General features: G+C 44.6%; 5 protein-coding genes across 5 annotated transcripts; 2 read left to right on the top strand and 3 right to left on the bottom strand.

Annotated features, from left to right (window-relative positions):
* Window positions 1-13,653: 13,653 nt before the first annotated feature.
* On the top strand, window positions 13,654-14,370 carry MYCFIDRAFT_149462 (uncharacterized protein; the record flags this gene model as incomplete). Its single annotated transcript, XM_007923558.1, has 1 exon — window positions 13,654-14,370. Exon 1 carries the CDS (start codon window positions 14,014-14,016, stop codon window positions 14,368-14,370), a length of 357 nt encoding a protein of 118 aa, XP_007921749.1. The 5' UTR covers window positions 13,654-14,013.
* Window positions 14,371-14,486: 116 nt separating this feature from the next.
* MYCFIDRAFT_209924 (uncharacterized protein) lies at window positions 14,487-15,751 on the bottom strand. The gene is made up of 4 exons (XM_007923559.1): window positions 15,624-15,751; window positions 15,431-15,558; window positions 15,115-15,369; window positions 14,487-15,025 (listed from the first exon to the last, which is right to left on the bottom strand). The coding sequence occupies exons 3-4, from the start codon at window positions 15,179-15,181 to the stop codon at window positions 14,715-14,717; spliced, it is 378 nt and encodes a 125-aa protein (XP_007921750.1). The 5' UTR covers window positions 15,182-15,369; window positions 15,431-15,558; window positions 15,624-15,751; the 3' UTR covers window positions 14,487-14,714.
* On the bottom strand, window positions 15,228-15,558 carry MYCFIDRAFT_129587 (uncharacterized protein; the record flags this gene model as incomplete). Its single annotated transcript, XM_007923560.1, has 2 exons — window positions 15,228-15,369; window positions 15,431-15,558. Coding segments are annotated over 2 exons (270 nt in total), but the record flags the coding sequence as incomplete, so codon positions are not given.
* Window positions 15,752-15,915: 164 nt separating the features above from the next.
* Window positions 15,916-17,361, top strand: MYCFIDRAFT_48616 (uncharacterized protein). The gene is made up of 2 exons (XM_007921853.1): window positions 15,916-16,047; window positions 16,124-17,361. Exons 1-2 carry the CDS (start codon window positions 15,931-15,933, stop codon window positions 16,607-16,609), a joined length of 603 nt encoding a protein of 200 aa, XP_007920044.1. The 5' UTR covers window positions 15,916-15,930; the 3' UTR covers window positions 16,610-17,361.
* A 438-nt stretch (window positions 17,362-17,799) lies between these two features.
* Window positions 17,800-18,931, bottom strand: MYCFIDRAFT_160054 (uncharacterized protein). The gene has a single exon (XM_007923561.1). The coding sequence runs from the start codon at window positions 18,695-18,697 to the stop codon at window positions 17,930-17,932; it is 768 nt and encodes a 255-aa protein (XP_007921752.1). The 5' UTR covers window positions 18,698-18,931; the 3' UTR covers window positions 17,800-17,929.

The raw sequence follows: 18,931 nt of genomic DNA on the forward strand, positions 1-18,931 counted from the left end.
TCGATGCCGTGGGGCCAATGAAGGAAGGAAGTTGGAGTTGTTGGAGCTTGGAAGGTGCCAAAGTCGGCAACAGAGGGCCAACGTCACCCGGCAATGTTGTTGTTGTTGTGGTGTCGTATGCCAGGAGCATCGCCAAGGTGTCTCCGACCACACTATCGTTGCAAGCTCCGCGAATATGAATGCGCGAATGAATGAACGTCGTCGCGGTGGCGAGGAGCTGCCGCTGGAAGGATGTGATGGATCGCTGAAGACTGCCAACGCACACAAGATTCTCCTGCCCAATTTCGCCAGCGATCCCGGCGTTGTGCGCGCGCTCTAGCCCGGTCGGTCGTGGTTGTTTTGGTGGCGCCTGGCAGCAGGCTCGAGAGAGGTGAGATGTGTGCAGAATCCGACTACCACCGCCCAACGCCGAACAAGCTGTCGCCAATGCCTCACAGTGTGGGCGATGAAGTCGACCAAGAGAAGCGCCACTCGAGCAAAGGCAAAGCGGGCAAGAAAGCAGACACGACACAATAATTACCTTCTGCCGGCAGCGTGCAGCGGAGTGGACAGACCCGCCTTGCTGGTCAGAGGCCGTCGTGGCACCAATGAGGCCTGCAAGCTCATATGCACTTGCATTCTGACGTCGATGCGTGCAGGACAAACGCCGTGGCCTGTGGGTTTGCAGCAGTCGACGTTGAAGTGCCAACGCATACAGCTGGACAAGGGAAGCGCTAGCACCAAGGAGGCATCACGTATTACCGTGTGCCGTATACCATACTGTACATACCATTACCATATACCGGAAACCGCGTGCACCACCTCGACTGATCGGTTCGCACGAGCGCACCTTGCCGTCGCATGCCTGGCACTTCCTCCGAGCACCAGTGCTATTCTATGCTTCCACCGCGGTTGCAAAACAGGGGAAGTGTCTACCGATAAACCCGCTACGTACGTACGAGTAGATATATAGAGGGTCTTATCGGATCGGGGCTAGCTACTAAGCTACTATATCAAAGTAGATTTGAAGAAGCGATGCGTTATATACTAAGAGTAGGTAAATATAGGGAAATATCTATAGACTCGCCCTAGTATAGGTACTACTACTAGGGTTAGTAATAGCGCTATTATCGGCCTCGCTATCTAATATAGCCCTAAGCACTTTCTCTAGAGTCTAGGTCGTAGAAGTCGTCGTCTATAAGCTAGTTATTACTAGTCCTATATTTAGTATATAGATTCTAATAGAAATAGACTAGCTTCTTAATAGGAGTATAAAATAGGTAGTTATAGTAGAGGCTTATAGTAAAGCTATAGACTAGCTAGTTACGCTCGGCGGTACTAGTTATTAGTACTATTAATAGTACTAGTATTACTAATTCTAAGAGGTTAGAGTATATAGATTTAATACTACTATACTACTATTATATAGACGACTAAGATAAGCTATATAGCTATATAAGTTTAAAATATAATAATGTTAGGGCTAAAGAGGCTATACGTAATTAGTATATAACTAGGCCGAGTAAAGCTAGGGTCTCGATGCCTTAGGCAGGGCTTGGCGCTTGGCGTTAGGCTAACTCTCCTGCCTTCCTCCCTCTCCTTCTAGATCCTTATCGAATACTACTTGTACCTACTACTACCCTATCTACCTGCTAATATACCCTTCTTATATAGTATTCGATCTACCCTTTAAGGGTAGCAGCTAGATAGTCCTTATTTCAAGCTTTTAGCGGTATAGCTATAATAACTAATCTAACTATATTGCGCCCGAAGAACGGGACCTATACGTACTATTCCATCGAAACAACCGTACTAATTATTAAGCAAGGCCTTCTATACGGCCTACTACACTAAGTTAATCGTACTAGACTAATATCTACTAATTCCGCTATATCCGTATCTTAGGGGCTAACAATATATTATTAGTGTTACTCCCTACTATAATAGCCGGCTTATTACGAAGCAATAACAACCGTACTACCGCTAGTAGCGCTAGCAATAACAACGCTAGTAGTACAGTTCCCGCTAAAGTACTAGCTAAAGTGCCTCCTACTAAAGAGCCTACCGGAGAGCCTGTTAAAGAAGAACCTATAATTCTAGGTAACGACCTAGAATTGCCTGTCGACGATATTCTTAATAATATTGTTAACCGTCGATATAGCTAACTAGCCTTTAGGCCCTAACTAGTAGGGAGACTCTAAGAAGCTACCTAAAACAGGCTTACTGCCCTACGTTAAGAATAATAGCTAAAGGATAACCTCCTCGAAATTCGCCGCCTTTAGGAGGCCCTAATAACTAATACTAAGCCGACAGTAGGGCCTTCCTTACTATTAGTCCTAGTCTAGAAGAAGGATGCTAAACTTAAGGACTATACCGTGTTTAATAGCTCTAGTCGAAAGCAATACAACGACTACATTCGTAACTGTAAGCTTAACTAACGAAATGTACTAAGGGCCCTGCTAGACGACTATTCGCTAGTCGTCTATACTATATAATATATTAATAGTAACCTAAAACGCACCTAGGACGACCACTTTAACTCCCTTACCGATTAGACCGCTGTTTAGTAGCAAACCTACAAAACTATTATACTAGACACCCTTAGAAACCCTATACTAAGGCAACAATACGCTTAGGACTAGTACCTTCGAGCTAAACAAAAGACTAATTAATCGGCTCGCTTATTTAAAGCCTATTTAAAGACCCTCGAAGATAACCTTCCGGTTAAAACCGATTCTATATAGATCTCCGAAATACGCCCTAAATTGAGATAGGAGCTTGTCCTTGAATTGGACCGCCGCCGTGTATTCGAATAGGCTAATCTTATACGAATTCAATTTATAATTGAAGTAGAAACTATAGAGCGTATAGTGTAGCTATAGCAACGGTTAGAATCTAAGATACGACTATCTACCTATCGTAGCCGAGGAAGCAACAATTAAGGTTCGCATTAGAACAACACTAGTGCTAATAATAGAGGTAGCAATAACAACGACCGTAGGAGAAGCCGTAGCCGACGGCTATATAGAGGAGGCCGTAATAGGGGCCGTAGAAGGGGCTCGTATCCCTATAGTACTAATCGCTCGGCTAACAATAGCGGCAATAGCTATAGCAATCCCCTAACCGGACTAAAGTGCTTCAATTGTAATAGCACTAGCTATCTACTAGGCTAATGCGATAAACCTAAAGACTAGGCCCGAATCGACCGTACTACCGCTAAGCACCGAAAGCACCTTTTAGCAGCTAACGCTACCCCTATAGGCTAACCTTCGAAAAAAGAATAAGCGCCGCACTAACTATTAGCCTTGTGCGGCGTAAGACTATTAACATTGTACTAGCTATTACACGTACCTGTCTCGTATCGGATACGTATAGAACTAACTATAAGACTAAGGTTACACTAGATCTAGGAAATTCAGTTAGTGCCCTTATTAGCCATCGCCTAGCTAAGCAATTAGACCTTCGACAACTGCCTAGGACTAACCTGCTAACCCTTACTTAGTTTAATAACGCTCGGCACTTAACCTACGGAGCCTACTATATCTATATAGCCCTAAGAGACGACCTCGGTAATAAACGCCTACTAAACTTCACTACCTACGCAGTAGATATAGACAGCCTCCTATCTAATATTGTTATTAGCAACCCTGTTCTTAAGTACTATACTATAGTTATAGACTTAGGTAGTTAACAATAGCGATTTAGAATCGCTAGGAAAGAGGATATTAAACACATCGATATTAGCGAGTGTCCTAATAATATTAGGGTCCTATTTATTAGCAACCTAACTCCCGCCTCCGCTAATCTAACTACCGACCTGCTTAGTAGTAATAACGATAAACTAGTGCCCCCTAATAGTATAGATCCTAAACAGCTTAAGCGTATACTAGAACCTATTCGAGAGACCTATATTAATGTATTTAAACACCACTTAGTATCGACATTGCCTATATTTAAAGAGACGGATTATAAGATTGATATTATAGAGGGCAAAGAGGTCCCTTTTAGACCCCTCTATAACCTTAGTAAACGAGAGCTTGCTATGTTACGTAAGTACCTAGAGGAAAACCTAGCTAATAGCCGGATACGGTATAGTAACAGCCCTGCTAGTGCCCCTATCCTATTCGTACTAAAGAAGGATAGTAGCCTACGCCTCTATATCGATTATCGTAGGCTTAATGCTATTACTATTAAAGATCGCTATCCACTTCCTCTTATTAATAAGACCCTCGATCGCCTTTTTAGTGCCTACTTCTATACTATACTAGACATCAAGGATGCGTACTATCGTATCCGTATTCGTAAGGGTAACGAATAGAAAACAGCCTTCCGTACTCGCTATAGCTATTTCGAGTACTTAGTTATACTATTCGGCTTAGCTAACGCCCCCGTAACATTCTAGTCCTATATTAATCGGGCCCTTTCGGGCCTATTAGACTATCTCTATATAGTTTACCTAGATAACATCCTAGTTTATATACACTTACCTAACATTGCGGAGTACTAGGCTGTAGTCCGTAAGGTACTCGATCGCCTACGAGCCTATAGACTGTATTGCAAGCCTTCTAAATGCACCTTTGCTGCTAAGGAGGTGTCCTTCCTTAGCTTCCTCGTATTAACTAAGGGTGTTAAGGCTAATCCTAACCGGATTAAGACTATTACTAAGTAGCTAACGCCTACTAGCATTAAGGAGCTTTAATTATTCCTAGGTTTTGCTAACTTCTATCGTCGCTTTATTAAGGGCTATTTACGATACGTAATGCCCCTAACTAAGCTTACTAAAACTAAGGCTAACCCGACTAGAGAGTTCAAATAGACTAACAGAGTACAAGCCGCTTTTAACGGCCTAAAGCAGCGCTTTACTAAAGTCCCCTTGTTATACCATTTCGTGCCAAATAAGCAGATCCGAATTGAGACTAACGCTTTACAGTTCGCTATATCGGCTATTATGTCCTAGCAATTAGATAATAACTATTACTAGCACCCGATTGCCTTCTTCTCGAGGAAGATAATCGATGCTAAGCGTCGCTACGAGACCTACGAGTAAGAGCTCTTAGCTATTGTCGAGGCCTTTAAGCATTAGAGGCATTACCTCGATAGGGCCTAATATACGATACAGGTCTATATAGACTATAACAACCTCCGTAGCATTACTAAGGTTACTAGAGTTATAGGTCGATAGGCTAGATAGGCCGTCTACCTCGCTAGGTTTAATTTTGATATATTATATCGGCTAGGCGTAAGCAACCCTACTAATAGCCTATCGAGGCGACCTAATTACGATAGCGGGACTTAGCAATCTATCAATTTATTGTTTCTAACCCTATAGTATAAGATTGCTATAGCCCGTATTATTAATAAGCAAGCGTAGGATAAGCGGCTTACCGGACTCCGCGACGGCTTAAAGTATGTTAATGCTCTTACTATATTAATAGTACGTGTTAAGGCAAGAGCTAAGGACATAGATAGGAGAAGTTATAATAACTCCCTAGTCGATATCGCTATATATAGTAATAGCGATTAAAGCACTAATGCAGTTAATCCGGCTGCTAGTACTATTAGATATATATAATACGTACCTCGTTTAATAGCGAGGGTGCTATTAAATAACCTTACAAATAGGGATAGTCAATCGTTTATAGATAAGCTGTTACGGGCTTAGTAGAGGGACGCCTTTGCTACTAAACGTATAGACAAGCTTATAAGTAGGCGAAAGACTCGATCTAGTAAGAGTAATAACTAGTCGATCGATGACAAAGGTTATTTGAAGTTCAAGGGCAGATACTATATCCCTGCTAAACATTCGATCCGATAAGAGCTTCTTAAGCGATACTATAATAGTAAGCTTGCCGGTTACTATAGCATAGAGAGGTCGTACGAGCTACTATCGCGCACATACTACTAGCTAAATAGTAAGCGGGACATAAAGGACTACGTAAACACGTATACCGTATATTAACGAGTTAAAGCACTAAAGCACTTACTATTTAGCGAGTTGTCTTTACTCCCTATTCCAAAGAAGCTATTTGCTAAGCTTACAATAGATTTCATTATAGGCCTTCCGCCTACTAAGCGTAGAGGAAGCAAGGATGTATATAATGCTATCCTAGTTATCGTAGACCGGTTTACTAAGGGCGCTCGTTACATTCCTGCCCGAAAGGATTAGACGGCTATTAACCTAGCTAAGGCGCTGTAGACTAACATCTTCTATACCTATTAGAGAACCCCTAAGGGGATAGTCTCCGATAGGGGCTCGATATTTATATCGCACTATTAGAGCGAAATATGCCTACAGCTAAGACTGAAGCATCGGCTATTAACAGCCTTCTATCTATAGACTAACGGTTAAATAGAGAGACAGAATGCTACCCTATAGTAGTACCTGCGCAGCTACATTAACGAGAACCCTAAGGATTGGGTCAATCTCCTATAACTAGCCGAATTTGTATATAACAATAGTATCTACTTATCTACTAAGGTGTTACCTTATTTCGCTATAATAGGAAGCAACCCTACGCTACTATAAGACCCCCTATCGCTCGAGGCCGAGCGTAAGGAAAGGGAAGCGGGTCAACCTAAGACACTAGCGGCTATTAAGAGGGTTTAGAAGATACGAGAAATCTATACTAAGATAGCCGAGAAGTTAACAAAGGCTTAAGAGTACTAAAAGACCTACTATAACAAACACTACCTTCTAATAACCTTTAAGCAAGGCGATATAGTCATACTTAGTATAAAGAACCTCCGCATCCGCAAATACCTATTACCTAATAGCAAAACAAGGCCTAAACTCGCACTAAGATACATTAGCCTATTCCGCATTCGAGAACCGAAGGGTATACAGGCCTACTAGTTATAGCTTCTACCCTATTACACTATCTATAACACCTTCTATATATCCCTCCTTAAGCTATACTATTAATACGAAGGCGATAAAGCGCCTGCTAAGTTAGAAGAAGTCTTAGCTAATAGTAAAGAACTGTAGTCTATAGAACGTATCCTACAGCACCGGACTAGGAAAGGTAAGAAGGAATACCTCCTAAGGTAGCAAGGCTATTTACCTAAATAGGACTCGTAGGAAGCTAAAGGATCCTTTAAGGATATAACCGAGTTATTAGATGAGTATTAGACTAGCGTAAAGAACAAGAAGAAGGCTAAAAGCTTATAATGTTACTACTAAGGCCTAGGATTAATGCTACCCCCGGGGTGCTATTAGCTAACTAATTAGAAGCAAGCAATTGTCAGCAATAAAGGACAATAAGACTACACTACTATAGTGAACGCGCACCGAGTATTAACAAGCGCGCTACGACGCGTTAACTAATTGCCTACTCTTTTAAGGATTCTACCTCTTTACTAACGCGCCCTATAGGTCCCCCTCTTGTTCCCTCATTCCGTCGAGGCCTCGAGGCCTAGGCAATCGGCGTAGCCGGCGCGGCTATATTAGTAATAGTGTTGCAGGGTGTATTGCTATTTAAGAAAGGAAGGATACCGCTATATTAGTAACGATATTACCGAGTTATTATTAGTTAAAGAAGGTAAAGTTAGCGCTAAGACGACTAGCGCTACTATTGTTAACATTACTTGCTATTATCGCTACGCCTATAGATATAACCTTACCTGTACTACGAGCCTAAGGCACCTTAATCAAACTTTAATCAAAACTTTGATTAAAACTTTAAGCCGCTTAAAGGATTAAGCGACTAATAGACTAGCTAACTAAGGGCAAAACTATAGAGCTAAGCTAGCCGGGGTCGATCTTGCGGACAATAGGTTACTCCTCGATCTATTTAACCCTTTAAGCGAGGCGAACCTCCACTACTGCACTTATAATAGCCTTTACCTATAGAAACTAGACGAGCTGTGTTTTTTAAAAAGATAAGATAAGATTGACACTTAAAGGCTACCAAACCTAGCTAATTAGGGCTAGCGAAACTACGAATAACAAGAACAATAACCCTCGGAAGCGAATAAACCCTCGGAAGCGGATATTGCTAGGTCTTTTAAGAGTAGACGCAAAGAACTCGGTACGACATCACTTAGAGCGGAGATAGGGCTACAATACCTCGTACGTCTACCTATTATAGTAGGGAAGACGCGCTCGTATTATAATTAGTCGATAGCCCTCAATTCTTATAGCTTTATATCCCTTCACTTTATTATATATAAGGATAGCGCAGTTAGAGTTATACATTATGTTGTTTAGAGGTAAGGTTTGACATAGTTATATAATTAGGTAGTTAAGTGTTTAATTTAGCGCGGCTAAGCAGCTTATTAGACTTGCTAAGTTAGCAGCAATAGAGGTCGGGATTAGAACATAGGCAGGCTACGAGGGCGCGGCCTTTAGAAGGGAAGCGTGTATTAGGGCTAAAGAGGCTATACGTAATTAGCATGTGACTAGGCCGAGTGAAGCTAGGGTCTCGATGCCTTAGGTAGGGCTTGGCGCTTAGCGTTAGACCAACTCTCCTACCTTCCTCCCTTTCCTTCTAGATCCTTATCGAATACTACTTGTACCTACTACTACCCTATCTACCTGCTAACATACCCTTCTTACACAAATAATAAGAGATAGAAGATTAGTTAGTTCCTAGCTAATAAAAGAGGTCGATTAGGTAGATAGGATACTATATAGATTTAGTAATAATAAGGTCCCTATATATGCTTTCTATATAGTAGTTAAACTCTATAATCGATAGTTGTCTACTCGTCTATCTTATTCCTTTATACTTTAGTATTTAAAGCTAACCTTATAGCTAGTAGCTAACCCCTTATTATATAGCTAAGCTATTACCTATAGATTATATTAGTATTATAATAGGTAGACATAGTAGGCCTATATTAGCTCTACGGTAATTACCGTAGTTATAAGCTTATAGACATTGTATATAGAACAAGAGGCACAACCCTACCGAGGACACTCGCGACTGCCGACTACCGACTACCGACTACGTACTACCGTACCGCTGCTTCTACTAGGTTGTCTTGCATATTAGGAAATTTAGCATACTACTGTTATAAACAGTAGTTTACTTCCGGAGGGCGTTATCTATTGACTTAGTATAGTTTGCCTAGTATTTAACGGTGCTTTTCCTCTTTTAGTACTATAATAACCTTCTCGGTTATACTTCTAGTTCTAACCTTATCTCTATAGCTCTTTCTTATATATAGATCTAGCTCTTTCTACAAAGGCGCAAATAGTATTTTCTTATTATTATATTATTGTTACTATTATTCTTATCGCTATGCTACCTATCTTGTCTAAACTAGTGCCGCCGTTTAGGCCGGATCGCATACTACATAATGTAATCGAGATTCGAGAACAGCTATTTAATATACTAGAGTATAGATTGACGTACGATCCGGACCGTTTCGAGGTGTTAAAGGCCTACGTAAGCAATGTATATAAGGAGTCGAGGTCGGCGAGAACGAAGGATAGCTTAGAGCAGCGGTCGTACTAGTATTGTCGTTATAGGCGCGATTAGTAGCGAAACAGGGTACTTCTAGATAGTATTCGCAAGGCTAAATACAATAAAGAGCCTTATAATGCTATAGTAGTCGTTATATCGTATTATTAGAAGAGGGCGACTAAACTATACGAAATTAGTGTCCGCCGCTATCGAGTCGACCCTTCCGCAGTTAGTAAGGACCTATATTGCTATAACCTAAGATATATAGATATTAGGTCGTTAAACAACGCTCTAAGGGTGTTTCTCGAGGAGCTAATAGAACAGCGCAAATTTAATATAGCCGAGGTGCTAGATTTCGTTAGAAATAGTCCTTCGAAGGACGAGTTTAGCAAGATAGGTAGGCAATATATAAAGGTAGGCACTATTGCGTAGTCGAAGGTTAGGCCTAATCTAAGGAAGGTGCGTAGTAACGACCGTAGAAATGCGAGTATCTAGCTAGACGACCTTCCTATCGCCCTCTAAGGCCTCTATAACGACCTAGATAGCAGGCCGCTCTAGTATTAGATAATAGAGAAGAAAATAAAGGGCAAGGTGGAGCGTAGCATTGTCTTCCAGACTAAGTAGTAGCGACAGTTGTTGAATACCGAGGTAGGGGATATAAGTGCAGGTATTGTTATTACTATAGAAGGCGCATAACTAAGCTTCTAAGGCTTGCGTTCTATAGTTCCTATAACTAACTTCAAAAATTCAAAACATTACTAACTTACATACTATATAGTTGTTCTTGCTAGACGCAACTTATAAGACTACCGACCTTAGCTAGAACCTTTTTACTATCTATGTTCGTAACTAGTTAGGGTGTTAGTTGCTAGCAGGACACTTATTGCTAGAATCTTAGAAAGCTAAGCTAGTAGAAGCCGGTCTTCGAGTTATTAAGAATTAGTTACTATACTAGAATGCTATAGCCGCTATAATCGACGACTCGGCCTCTAAGCAGGCGGCAATTAACCTATCCTAGAAGGATAAGAAACAGGTGCTTATTTACCTCTACTAGCGGCACGTTAAAGAGACCTTCCTTCGGTTATTTCTAGAGGCCTAATTTCCAGAGATTGTTAAGCGCTTTTACTACTCGATCTACTACGCTCGAAGCTCCGCCGACGTCGGTAACGATATAGCATAGATATAGGACTAGTTAAAAGAGAACAAGCCTATAGAATAGCAAAGTAAGGTAGAATACATACGGCACAATTAGGCTAGTTATACGTTACGGAAATGGGCTACTTAGGCAAGGCTTTATAGCCTATTATTAATGCAAATAAGGACTACTTCGCCTCTTAAGGGTTATTACTACGCTATTAAGTTTGAGCGTAAGCGCAGCCTCGTACGCTACAATCTCTATAGCACTATCCTCGAGGTTCTTAAGGTAGACGACAGGCAGGCTTACAAGGCACAACTAGCTAGCTATAGGATCGGCAAACGCACACAATATTAGTACAAAAAGCGACTTCTAGGCTTCGAGAGTCTGCAGCTACTAGCGGCTTAAGATCGCCTTCGAGAATAGGTAGATATTGCTATTAAGATAGAGGCTAAGGCGGCACCTATATATAAGGGCATACTATGCAGTTATAACGGTATAACACCTTCTCGTTATAACTGCCTCGCCTAGTTTCAAACACGCCTTCCTTGCTACTACATTCTTCGTAACTACCTATTTAATAGACTAGAAATTAGTAATATATAACAGCGACAATATGTCTAGCTATTTGCAGGCCTTAACGTTGTCTTAGCTTACGAATACTAGCGCGCTCTCGATACTTAATAACTCGTTATCGAAGGCTATTAAGAAGACGCTATTACCTTAGCATAGACACTACAATTAAGAGACCTTCGAAGCTACTTTAAGGAAGCGGTAGAAACACTAAATTTGAAGTATTAGCAGATAGCAGATAATCCTTCTATTAACCCTTCTATTAAGGACTTATTCTATGCCTTCTACGTATAGAAGGTTAAGGACTTCTCGGACAGTTGTTACGTACTAAATATTGACCATTTTATCGCTAATCTATAGGAGGTCTAATTTATAGGCGAGACTAAGCGCTAATAGACGACTTAACTACCTTCTAAACCTACTACACTAACTCGATTGCTACCGCTAGGCACGCCGGAAACTTATTACGTCTATACTAATATAACCCTCCGACCGTTACTATTAAAACAGCGCGTTCAATCGTTACCTATTCGCTAACCTATGTTCTTATTACCTCCGCCGCTAGGTAACCTTACTCTAAGGCTAATTCCGCGCCGCGAGATAGTACTAGAAACACAGTCCTTATAACCGCTTAATTTAGATAATATAGAAGAGGTAGATTTAATAGGAGATACAATACCGCTAGTGCGAGGTCTACCTACGCCGCTAGGTACTTACTATTTAACTAACTACTAGTATTAGGGTAAGCTATTATAGGTCTTTATATATAGTATTCGCGAGATTAACGGTATTACTATAGACGACCGTTGCTTTACCGATTCCGGCCTCTCGTCCTTTAAGGAGCTTCTTATCTTCTATAACGTAGACTAGGACACTATAGATACGATAATAAGCTATATAAGAGACGAGGATTACAAACGAGCGGCTAGGCGACTAACTAGCTAGATAATAGACGACTTAGAAAACGACGCCGCTAATAACTTACCTAGTAACGAGCGAATTAGACGAGAATTAAGAGGCGTAAGGATATATAGTAACCGCTAGTTAACCGCTAGTAGTAGTAGTAAGTTAATAACAACTCGTAGACTACGTACTAAGCAATAATAATAACGAGGTCGAAGAGATAGTAATTAGCGAGGGCAAGCCTTCCGCTATAGTCGTAGAAGGCGGTAATTCTATAGCAATTCTATAATAACAACTCTTAGTCTATATAATAGTCTCGTCTACTACAAAATTGCCGCTTCTATAATAGTTAACCGGTAGGCTCGAGAGAGGCGCCCTTCTTAACCCAAATCGTTACCACGCCGAGTGGTTCCAAACGCCACTAAACCAGAGGATTGCGGGTGGCTTATTGCCTAGTAAACGCTAGTAAAAGACTGTGCCCCTAACTCCGCTCTAGGTTCAGCTAAAACACCTGACATCCAGGATAAATCCTTCCACCTCCCATCTTCTGTTCTCCGACACACGACCCCTCCTGCCCTACTACGCACACCCACTCTTGCCTTACCCGATGCAGATGCCGAGGCACATTGTACGGCGTAAAGAGAGATGTTGTACGCGAGACGTCGGCTGCAGAAGTCTCGCACGACCGCCGGCAACGTTTTCGAGCTGCTCGAAACAGACTGACTGGGCTACATGGAGCTCCCAAGCAATCCTCCGCACTATGATTGCTCACATGCACTCTAACAGGAGACGGCCTGTCAGCTAGCATCTATACTAATAATAATACTTTGATATCCTCAGACGACTCGAAAAGTCGGTGAGCACAAGATCTGATTGGTCTCTTTTTCCCACAGATCACGTGTTGCCCGCCACGAAGAGTCTCGTCAGACTCGTTTGCTGCTCGGCGTTATTTCCGGCGTGCAATTGTTGTTTGGCCAGCCGTCACTCACCCTCACACCACTGCTCCCACATTCACGACATGCTCCAAGCCTGCAGCTGCGAGCCTGACGTTGTGCCAACATATCGATACCGAAAACGTGAAACAACTGTTATGCCATAAGGTATTGAAGACTTTTAAAATCGTGCGCCGCATTGACCATCGGAACAGCGGCGCGCATGCCGAATTGCGCATTGCTCATCCTTTCGCTCGTCACAGACTCACAGTGTTCCCGCCTGCGCGGCTCTGACAGTTGACATGTGCTCCTTACCGTTTTACCACTCGGCCTGCCGCCATTTGTCACCCGGGCACATCATTGTCAGCCCTGTAACGACAAATATGCGGCTAGCCTCAGCCCTGTCAGCTTAGCCGCAGGAACCCTCAGCCTTATCGACGACAAATAGGTAGCCTACCGCCATTCGAGTCGTGCTGTTGACCCGCGACCAGATGTCCCACCTTCCGGCTGCCACCTTTCCGACTTCCTTCTGCATGCTTCCGGCTTTCTTGCATGTTTGCCCAGCAGGTACGATCTAACATGCGCTACACGACCTACACTGGAGACCCGTCGTCTTGGATCACAGACTTTGGCATGCAGTTTGGCTAGACCTTAGCCTTGCAAATGGACGTGAACATGGTCCATCGACTTCGGGGCACTACGTTGCACACTTGAACAAAGGCATCTGTCAACCATGCATGACATTGTACAGCTGGAGACAATCAGTGCAACATCAACTTGCCGTTGCAGAGGCCATGATGGGAATCGATTTTGGCCTTGTCGTCAAGTCACCTATCGAGAAGCGCTGGCTCATCTGAATACAAGTATGGTCGTCGTACCGCCATGCTTTGAATTCTCAGCAACAACATCAGCAACATCAGCACCGAAGACAAATCGAACTTTACCGGCACAGCGATCCTGAACGACCTCACGCACACCCCAAAACGGCATCACCACAGGCACCCTCCCACAAGGCACGCTAATCCTTCCGCATCTGCGAGGTTCGTATCGACTCGCCTTCCCTCTGGGAACAACCAGCGATGAAATGCTAACAGCCATCAGGCACAAATCGTCGACGAAAGTCGTTCAGAAGCGTCAATTCGGAAGATCCACAATCCAAGGCGACTCTTCCTCCTCTTCGATCCCGGGCCAGCTTCCTGTCATCAACATGTGCAAATACTACGCCCACTCGCATCCCTGCGGTCATGTGAAGACCGTCTTCGCCGCGTTTTGTCCGCAAGCTGCTCTCGTCCAGAAACCTTGCGGCAGAGGCGATATTTGGGCCACAGTCAAGATGGAGAAGGATTGCACTCATTGCTACGAAGTCGAGCCACCAGCCATTCCACGCTCAGGTCTGCAGTCGAGAACGGGAGGTGGGCGTAAGAAGGTCATTCGCCGTTGAAGACGCGAGGGCAGTTCATTCGATGCTTCTGGGTTGTTTTCTTTGCTTGTATGAACGATGCAGGTTTATCGAGGTTAAACGAAGTGGTTTCTAGATGTAGAGTGCTTATTATGCTTGTCAAAATTGCATGAAATTTTCGCTGATTCGTCCATCTTATGCTTGTGTACCTGTCGCCTTGTACGCCACGCGTTAATAAGTGTCCCAGAGCTGCGGTCGAACAATTCTCCAACCTAGAATGATGTTGTAGTATTGCAACATGCCTAGAAGCTGATTGCTTCGACCTGGAATGCCAGAAACGGGGAAGCCGCCTTCCGGAAGGCTGAAGCAGATGCATTTCATAATTTTCATTCCATGGTCACCGTATGTTTCGATGTCGTGAACGGTGCTGGAGCAACGCACATACGACAAGTGGCTTCTGCGGACGTGCTGCCAGCCGTAGTTGAAGCATACAATCGAGTGATTGTCCGGACGTACATCATGGCAGTAGCGGTGGCAGCCAGTGCTTTCCTGTCGAGCTTCCTGGCGGAGTGGCGTTCAGTCAAGGGGCAGAAAACCCAGGTAGTGCAGCTGCTTGACGCTGTGAATCTGCAATCAGTATACGAGACCCCAGCATTAGAGCAGACCGGGTGTTTAGACGCCCAAGTGGTGGAGCCATCTGTAGGGCAAGAATCAGCTGGTCAATATCTGGCGTACCAGGGAGATCTCCATTGTTCAAGAGAGGCGATCTCATATCAGTCAACCCACTGTACAGATGCAAATGCAGTGCCCACCAACACCAACGCCGCGCTGAGCCACCTTTTTCACTGTCCATCTGAGATCATCGTGCCACATCCTACAGTTCTCAATTCATACTGCCATCATGAAGCACCCTTTTCCAAGAACTCCTTGGCTTCATTAATCTTTGTAGCCAGATATGGACTACCTCCGCGATCGGGATGGTTCAGAAGCATCATCTGTCGATGCTTCTTGCGAATTATTTCTTTCGTCGCTCCGCGTTCACTATCAATCAGCGAAGTCAGTAAACCATCCCACAACGTCCTGCCCAGCTCACAGCACGCACGATGTCTCCAGTATGAGTGCCGCTTCTCTTCGGTTCATCTGCTTCTCAAATCCACCTTTGTAGTATGCCTTTCCTATTGCGTTGATTCCACCACGAGATCTTCGAAGAGCGACGAGACCGGCGCGGCCCTGTGATATATTGTTAGCGACTGAGAATGATTTCGGTGAAGTGGTAGGAGAAGCGGAAGCCGTACGAAGAAAGCTGCTGCGGCGACTCCAACGCCAACGGCCAGGACGGTGGCCATGCTGCTACGCGGCTTTGGAGATGTTTCGGGCGACTCCAGTGTGATGATTTGTGATCCAAAATGTCTACAGTCGCTGCTGTGTATGAGATGGACGAAGCGTGAGCAGAGGTCAAGTCTCTGCCGCAGATCGGATTTTGGCTTGGTCACACATCAGTCATTTTCCCGACCCGACCCGACCTTGCTTGGCCAAAATTTCCAATCGATATCGCCTCCGCCTCCAGCATCACCACCACTGCCACCGATCACCACTCCCGCGATGAGGATCGAAACGTGCTACTTCTGCTCGCAGCCGGTCTACCCGTCCAAGGGTATCACCTTCGTGCGGAACGATGCCAAAGTCTTCAATTTTTGCCGCTCGAAATGCCACAAAAACGTATGTTCAGACATTACGACATGATTTCGCCCAGCTCCCAGTCCATGGATATGAAAATCTGACATGTTGATTGTAGTTCAAGATGAAGCGAAACCCACGCAAGCTGGCATGGACCAAATCCTTCCGCCGCGCACACGGCAAAGAAATGACGGTCGACTCCACGCTCGCCTTCGCACAACGCCGCAATATCCCAGTTCGCTACAACCGCAATATGGTGGCCAAGACCCTGGAGGCCATGCAGAGAATATCGGAGATCAGAGCAAGACGTGAGAGACAGTTCTACAAGAACCGCATGAAGGGCAACAAGGAGCTGCAGCTCGAAGCAGACAGGAAGCTTGTGGCTGAGAACCAGCACTTGCTCCCGCTTCAGTACAGAGATCAGGTCGAGCAGGTCATGAAGGAGGTTGTGGAGCCTATGAAGGCGGAAGTGGAGGCGATGGAGGAGGAGATCCCGCTCGAGGAGCAAGAACGACTCCAGCCGGCGAAGAGCGCTCTGAAGCAGAAGAAGAAGCGGAGATTGGTGGTCGGCGTCGGTGTGGAAGAGATGGATGTGGATGGTTGAGTCTGCGGGATGTTGATGCGGCGAAAGCTGCTCTGTGTTTGTTTGAAAGCGTTGGCGCTCGGCGTTGGTGGAAAAATTTGCATGGAGCGAAGATGTGAAAAGGCTGGAGGTTATGCTATGCTCCATTGCACAATACTCATGAAAACTGTGAAGCAAGGCTAGTTTCTCTGAGTCCACGAACCATTCTGGAAAGGTAGACCTTCGACTTGAGGTGCGGTCTGACTTGCTAGCGTATTCGCCGATCGACTGGTAGGGATGCAATCCCAAATCTCGACCTCATTCGTTGAAAGAAGACTGATTTGCAGGACTTCTATCGAATAGGCGATCGCAGCAAGTCCACGTTGAGGTCCCTTAGACTGCGGTCAATCCCATCATCAGTTCAATCCGCTCGATTCGACCCGTCCAAGATGCTTGGTCTGGTGGTGCAGGCTCGAAAGAGTGATTAGAAGCATAAATGCTATCTTTCGACAATGTAACCAATAGATTTCGGCCTAGTCCTCAAGAAATACCCAATATACACCACCATGGTCCTGAAGTCGGACAAGCATTGGGCTTGCTGCGAGGATGCTGAGCTGTGCTGCATCAGGATGCTTGTTTAATCCTCACCATGCGACACATCATGACTGGCAGCTCCGATTTGCGCGCTCTTAGGTATGGGCCATGAGCCAGTGCATCTGTCGCCATGTAGGCTTGTCGTGAGTGAAGCTATCTATCACGAGAATATGCTTAGAAATGCAGAAGCTTGACGGGTGACCGAATAATTCATTTCTCTTAGCACTACAAGCTCTTCCTCACTAAACATATCGAGCGAGGTCATCCCTGGGTGAGACAGAATTCATCCTGCTACAGGTTGGAAAGCACTCTGGGTGAATCGAGCTTTCCAAGACGAAGCGAATCGTTGGTCTCGATAAGGCTGAGAGTGATTTGATATTGGATGTATTCGAGAAGGTGAGTACGAATATTATATTATGCAGCTAGGAATTTTTGGGCTGTTTCTGATGTTTTGGCAGAATATCGATATTCAGGTTCGATTCAGATGGACTCACTCCAAGGACTTCCGCACTTGGGGAAAATCGAATCACAATCCACAATGCATCTTGGGACTATGAGGGTAGCGAGCCACGACATGGAGCTCGTGCGACCTCTCTCTCTCTTGCAGAGGAACCGCACTTTGATGCCTTGGCGCCATGCACGTAGAATTGCCTTGGGCTTGGAGGATCTGGACTAGATGCTGTGAGGTGGGTGACCTGGGGAAATCTGCGGCCAGCAACACACAGCGCATGTCGGCCATCACACAACGAAGCTGATCAGCAATCGTCCCTAATGGTCGGTATACATGTCTCCGAGGCCGTCGCGCCTCACCGCAGGATCCTTCCCTCTCTCTATAGCTTCATCGATCTTCCTATCCATGAACCCCTCAAAGTTCCTGATCTTTCTTCTCGCGCTTTTCCCGGCACTAGGTAACCACAGCTCATTAAAGAATGATGTCGCTTCCCTCAAACTCTTTCGGTTTTCCCACACTATCTCGTATTTCTGCAGAGCCGCTGCGCTCTCAAAACATATTCCATACATCTGACACAGGGCTTTCCATTCGATTGTACAGTCCTTAGCCTCGCCTTTGAACAGCCAAGGCCACATATGTTCCCAAACGCGACCTGTTATGCAGTCTGGCCAGTCCGTCTCGATCAGCCAGTCCATATGTCTTTTATACTGCTCTTTCGGGTTCCTCCGAATCGCTTCGCGTGTCACGGCAAATTGCGAGCAGCATGGTCCCGCGATTATCTCTGGAACCTGGACATCATTTCCAAAGTTCGCTCGCATGGCAGGCGCTACCCACGGCTCTTCTTGTTTCGTCGTCTCTTCTACCGTATTTGTAGTGTTTATCCAATCGGGACAAGCATCTTTCCAGCTCACCCTTAGATTGAAGTATTCTCTCTTCAAGACTTGCTCAAGGTCTAATCTTGAAAGTGTAAAGATCATAGAGCCTTTCAAAGGGCTGTCGATGTGCCATTCGCTTTCGTGGAAGTGAATAAAAATGCTGATATCGGGAAGATTGTCGTAAAAGTCGTAGAGATAGGTAAAGTACATCAAGGCTTCGCGGCCTTTCGCGACCGGAGGATGGAACTTTGCAGACGGATCATCGCTAACATAGCGAACGACATTGAGACCCGGTACGCGGAGGTGCTCTGTCCAGGAGATATCATCTTTCTTCGTTGAAGCGATGACTAGGTTCGTGGTGATGTCTCGATCGTATCTGTACGGATACTCGGACAATCTAATGTAGCGATTGGGCGAGTTCCATTCTTGCCATTCCCAAATTTG

This window comes from Pseudocercospora fijiensis (genome assembly GCF_000340215.1).
Source record: "Pseudocercospora fijiensis CIRAD86 unplaced genomic scaffold MYCFIscaffold_1, whole genome shotgun sequence".
Lineage (NCBI taxonomy): Eukaryota > Fungi > Ascomycota > Dothideomycetes > Mycosphaerellales > Mycosphaerellaceae > Pseudocercospora > Pseudocercospora fijiensis.